This window comes from Chinchilla lanigera, unplaced genomic scaffold, assembly GCF_000276665.1.
Source record: "Chinchilla lanigera isolate Chin_1 unplaced genomic scaffold, ChiLan1.0 scaffold00013, whole genome shotgun sequence".
NCBI classification, from domain to species: Eukaryota; Metazoa; Chordata; class Mammalia; order Rodentia; family Chinchillidae; genus Chinchilla; species Chinchilla lanigera.
The window spans coordinates 19,139,990-19,145,158 of record NW_004955414.1 but is presented as its reverse complement, the minus strand read 5'-3'; the positions used below and the strand labels follow the sequence as shown (position 1 = coordinate 19,145,158).

General features: G+C 62.6%; 1 protein-coding gene across 1 annotated transcript in view; it reads right to left on the bottom strand.

Moving 5' to 3' along the window:
• Window positions 1-3,570, bottom strand: part of Phox2a (paired-like homeobox 2a) — a 3,898-nt gene extending 328 nt beyond the window's left edge. The window contains exons 1-3 of the mRNA XM_005380455.2: window positions 3,354-3,570; window positions 1,065-1,252; window positions 3-170 (exon numbers count right to left, since the gene is read on the bottom strand). Of these exons, the coding sequence (XP_005380512.1) occupies window positions 3-170; window positions 1,065-1,252; window positions 3,354-3,570 (573 nt within the window). The remainder of the gene's footprint in view (window positions 1-2; window positions 171-1,064; window positions 1,253-3,353) is intronic.
• Between the last annotated feature and the right edge of the window lie 1,599 nt (window positions 3,571-5,169).

Here is a 5,169-nt window from a genome sequence, read left to right as displayed (position 1 = left end):
AGCGACGCGGTGCTGTCGGGCGTGGGGCTGCACGTGGACTCCTTGGAGTCGTCGTCCTCAGACGAGCAGCGCGCCTCGCCCTTTTTGGCGCCCGCCGCGCCCGCCGCGCCCTTGGCGCTGGCCGCCCGCTCTTGTTTTCGGAACTTGGCGCGGCGGTTCTGGAACCAGACCTGTGGGCACAGGGGCCGGTCAGTCCGGCGGTGAGGGAAAGGGTCGAAGAGCGCACAAGGTCGGCTCGGGGCAGGAGACGCAGGTGACACTTAGGTCCGGAAAGGGCCAGGAGGATTATCAGCAGTTGGAGAGGTCCAAAGCCTTGAGTGCTGCCTCCACCTTCCCCTGTCACCCGGCAGCCCGGCAACCCGTTGTCCTCTCTCCGCTCCTTCACCGGCCCCCGTCCTCCAGGCCCTGGGGTTTTTGCCCTTAGGATCTCCTCATCCGCGAACCCGCTGCATACCGTTATTCTGGGTCTCCTGGAGGAAGCTCTACCTTTACTCTCTTACCCTAAAACCTGCACCGCAGTTCCCTTTTAGGAAGCTGGAGGGATCCACCTGGGGGGTCCCAGGGCGGTGAAGAGTGGATTGGGGGACTAGGGAACGCTCATGTCCAGGGCTTCCAGTCAAAACCGACCAGCTGAACGTGGGATTTGGAAACCCTGGCCCAACTCTCCTGCTGCTGCACCAGCCCCCAGCTCAGGCAATCCCGGCTCAGGGGTTCACAGCTGCAGCGGTGGGGAGGACACCTGGAAGTGCTAGCTGCACGCCCCCCTCCGCCTCCCAGAGTGCCCTCTCTGTCCACTTGGCTGCCTAATCCAGGCTTCTCAACTAAAAATTTGAACTTCGAGGTCTAAGATAAAAGGGGGTGGTGGAGCTAAACATCTGGGGTCTTCGGAGAGTCCAAGTCTTGGCCCCAAAGCCTCCCCTGGCTGCCCAGACACACCTGGACTGTGTCCTGGTCACTGGCCCCTAGGTCCTTGCTTCCAAGTTGCAGCTGTCCTGGACCCCTGTCCCCTCCCAGAGTCCCCTGTACACGTGTGCGTGCGTGTACACACACGTGCATACACGCACCTGTACGCGAGCCTCAGTGAGGTCGATTTTGAGCGCCAGCTCCTCCCGCGTGTAAATGTCTGGGTAGTGGGTCTCTGCGAAGACGCGCTCCAGCTCCTTGAGCTGTGCACTCGTGAACGTGGTGCGGATGCGCCGCTGCTTGCGCTTCTCATGTAGGCCCGATGGCTCCGGGAAGAACTTGTAGGGCACTGCAGGTGTGTGCCAGAGGGCAGGGTCAACGAGAGAGGAGCGTTAGAAGCCCAGCTCAGCCCGCTGTGTCCCGCCCTACAGGAATCGCTCACCACCCCTCCCCCATCCATGGCCCGGCCCCTCGGTTTGGTCCTCACGGTCTCGGAGCCTGAAGTGGTGAAAGAGAGAGAAGGAGGGGAGACCAGGGACTCAAAAGCGGCCTGAAACCAGGAAGCCAGCATTCGATCCTCCAGCATCCACTCCTCCACCTGTCACTGGCTTTGCACCAAGTTCCCTCTAGTCCCCCATCCCTGTCCATTCCACCTGCTCCTGTTACCCTCTCCTTAGGGGTCCTGTGTCTCTTCCTCAGCCCGCTGCCCACCGGACTTTAGGTCCTGCTCTGTCCACACTAGCCCAGGATGGCTGCCAGCTTTCATCTGCATTAGGAGTCTCTCCACTAGCCAGTCCTGGGCCTTGAGATGCTCCCGACAGGTGTCCTTCAGCCCTGCCATTGGCTCCCCACTATGTACAGATCTGGTCCTCTCCATCCTACTCCTGGGGCCTCATTTCCTCAGCCCTACCTCACATTCCTGGTCCCCATTCCCCTCCAGGTGTCCTCTCCTGTTCCTCATCTTCATCTTTCTGCACCCAAATTTCTCTTCGGCTTTCCCCATCTGGACCACTCTTCTCTTCGTGCCTCCTGAGAAGGGATCGTATGCCTTTCTACCGAGTTTTTGCCCTTCTTCCTCCCAGGTACCTACTCTATGTCCCATGGCCCCTAGCTCCCTTCCCAGCCCTCCCTCACTCCCTCCTTGTACTCCACCCCCCCTCCCCACACCCCATAGGCAGTGTTTTTGACACTATTTCTTCGTCCCTGTCTCTAACCCTGGTTTAGGTTTTTGCATGTTCCTTGGGGTCCCGTATCTCCATCCTTGTCCCATCTCTCCGGGTCCGTCTCTCTCCTGATCCTTGTCTCCATCCCTATCCTCATGTTCATTATCTCTGTTTCCAGCCTTTTTGGGTCCCTGTCTCTCATAATTCAGGTCCCGCATCACCTGGTTCTTATCTCCGTCCTCCCAAGTCCAGGGCTTCATTTCTTTCAGGATCCTTAGTCTTTCCATTATCCGCCTATCTTTCTGTACCTTACCCCAACTGCTCATCTCAGAGTCCCATCTCTCTGGAGCCCCCTCCCCATTTCCTGTCCCCATTTCCCCAATCCGTATTGTCCTTTGGCCCAGGGCGGCCAACCTCCTCATCCCTGTTCTAGCGTGCGGCTGCACCTCATGGTTCTCATTTCCCCAAATCTGGGCACTTACCCCCATCCCCACCTGTCTTCTACTTGGGACTCCCATGGTCTTCCCAGGAGGGGAGGAGATAAGGAGACTGGGTGGGGCAGCTTGGGACCCTAACTGAAGAGGTGGAGATGTCTGAGAGGCTCCGTGAGACTGAGGGTTCCACAGGGGCTTGGAGCAAAGGGCTTACTCAGGATGTAGGAGCTGCCTTCTGAGTTCTGTAGCACTCTAGCTAGAGGAGTTGGGAGGGGTGGGTGAAAGTGGCCCCCTTTTCTATGGCAATGAGAGCTGGTTTTGCTGGTGATGAAGGGTTTGGGCCTGGGGCAGAATGGGTCCAAGACAGGGTCGGAGGGGCCTGCTGGTGCCAGGGCTCTAGCAAGGTTCCAGTCTGGAAGCACAGCTGCTGCAGGAGTCCTTGCTGGGGATCGTGCAGCACTGGGGCAGGGGTGAGATAGATGAAGGTCGGCATGGACTGAGCTGAGTCTCTTGCAAGGATACAGGCGATGGAGACGCTTGGCGGTGGTTAGTCTTTGCAGGTGAGGAGGGAGGGCCTGCTGAGGGGCCAGGGCTGGACTCACGATTTATTTCCTTGACTCACAGGGCACAGGATAGAGACTGGCAGCGAGAAATAGGGCCAGGAGGGATAGGAGGGTGGGGCTCATCCCCGCCAGAGGACCCTGGTATTGCTGGGGGTCTCACAGAGCTCGGGAGGCTCTGGCCAGGACAGGGATGGGGGTGGCTGTGGGGAGTCGCATTCACTTGACGAGTAGGGAAGGGACTAGGGGATCTGCAGGGTTTAGAGGGAGGGGTGGGCTGGGGCTGCGCTCACCTGCCGAGTAGGGCGCGGGCTGGTGGTCGCGCAGGGCGCCAAGCGCGCAGTTGGAGGAGCCGAGCGCGGGGCAAGGCGGCCCGGCCGCGGGGAAGGTAGGCCGCAAGGGGCTGTACTGGAAGCCGCCAGGCTGGCTGCAGGCGCCGAAGTCGCCGTAGGCGGACGCCTCCATGGCCGCCACGCACGAGTCGTACGAATTGAGGTAGGAGTAGTCCATCGGCCCGGGGGGCGGGGGCCGGGCCGGGCCCGGGTCGGGGTCCCGGCCGGGTGGAGGTCGGGATGGAGATTCCGGCGCCAAGCGCCAAGGACCCGAGGCCGGCTCTGAGCGCCCAGGTCTGCCCGCCCCGTCGCGGCTGCACTGTGCCCGGGTGCAACGCAAGTGCAGCCCGGAGAGCCCGCGCGCCTTTTAACGCGCAGGACCCCTTGGAGGGGGCGGGGCGGGGCGAGCTCCGCGGGGCGGGGCCTGGGTGGCCCAGACCCCGCCCCCAGCCACCCCGACCCCCGCCCCAAAGGGTCCCTGCTGCGCCCTTCAGGCTCCCGAGGGGCGGGGCGGGGCTGCGCGGGACCCCGGCCCGGAGTCCCCCATCCTGTCTCACTCTGGCCCAGACCTTCGGGGCCCACACCTCGTGCCACGCGGGAGGGTCCCGACCTCTTTCGTGGACCTCCCCACCTGCGGCCAGGAGGAGAGGGCGGCCCCGCGGCGCTGGTGTGCAGAAGTTAATTCAATTCTTGGGGCTAACTGAGTTATCCGGCCCTCGGCCCCGCCCTCGGTGAGGTCTGGTCCCGTCCCCGCGGGGACCAGGCTGATCTGGAGGGGGATGGAGACGGGGACAGACGGACGGGGACGGGGACGGGGACGGGGAGGGAAGTGGGTACCGAGAGGAGGCAGAGACGGAGACAGGCGAGGAAAGGAGGACGCCGTGATGGAGACGGGGACAGGAAAGATCCAGGTACACAGAGGGAGACGTGGACGAAACATGTGCAAGAGAAAGGCTGGGTGGACATGGGGACAAGGCAGGGACGGAGAAGCAGAAGGGGCCGAGGGGCCGGAGGAAGAGTGCGAGGCTGGGAAGGAGGTGGAGAGGGGGAGGGACGAGGCTGGACGGCTGCAGGGGCCCCGTGCTGCGCAGCGGGAGAGCAGGGGACAAACCCCGGACAGTCGCCTGGAGACAGACACACGCGGGGGGCGTCTCAGAGCCACAGGGCCGGGGACAGACCGCGGCGGAGCTGAGGCTGAGGGCGGAGGGAAGGAGCCCGCGGGGAGCTGCGACCTGCGGCCCGCGGAGCGGAGCACAGAGGCGGAGGCCGGGGTGGGGCAACCCCACGGGCTCGGAGCGGGGCGGTCGAGGCCGAGGACCTTCCATCCTGCCTGGTCCCGACGGCCACCCGAGCCTGCACCTTCAGGGCCCCGCATGCCTCTCCTTTCCCTCTGCTCCTTTCTCTCCCCGCCGCTGCCCCGCTGTGACCTCTGGCCCAGGCTGTGTGTGATGGATGTGTGTGTGATCCTTTCCCTCTCCTTCAGCCACTACGGTTCTCCTGAGTCACTTTCTTCTTCAGGAAGACCAGGTAGGCTCAGTCTGCTGCTGGCTACAGAGGTCCTCCGTGGACAGTCACCAGTTCTCCATGCTGTGGTGTAACGGGACACACAAAATCCTTCCTAAGAGGATGAACAGAAACCCCTTCTGCCTCTGCGGCTCATCTGAGGGATGAAATGAGGCGTTTTCTCAGGGTCCCCAGCCTTCTTTCTAGGCTAGAATATTCTAGGGTCCTGCGGATGGGGAGCCAGAGCAACCAGGAGCAGGGCAGGTTCTCCTGA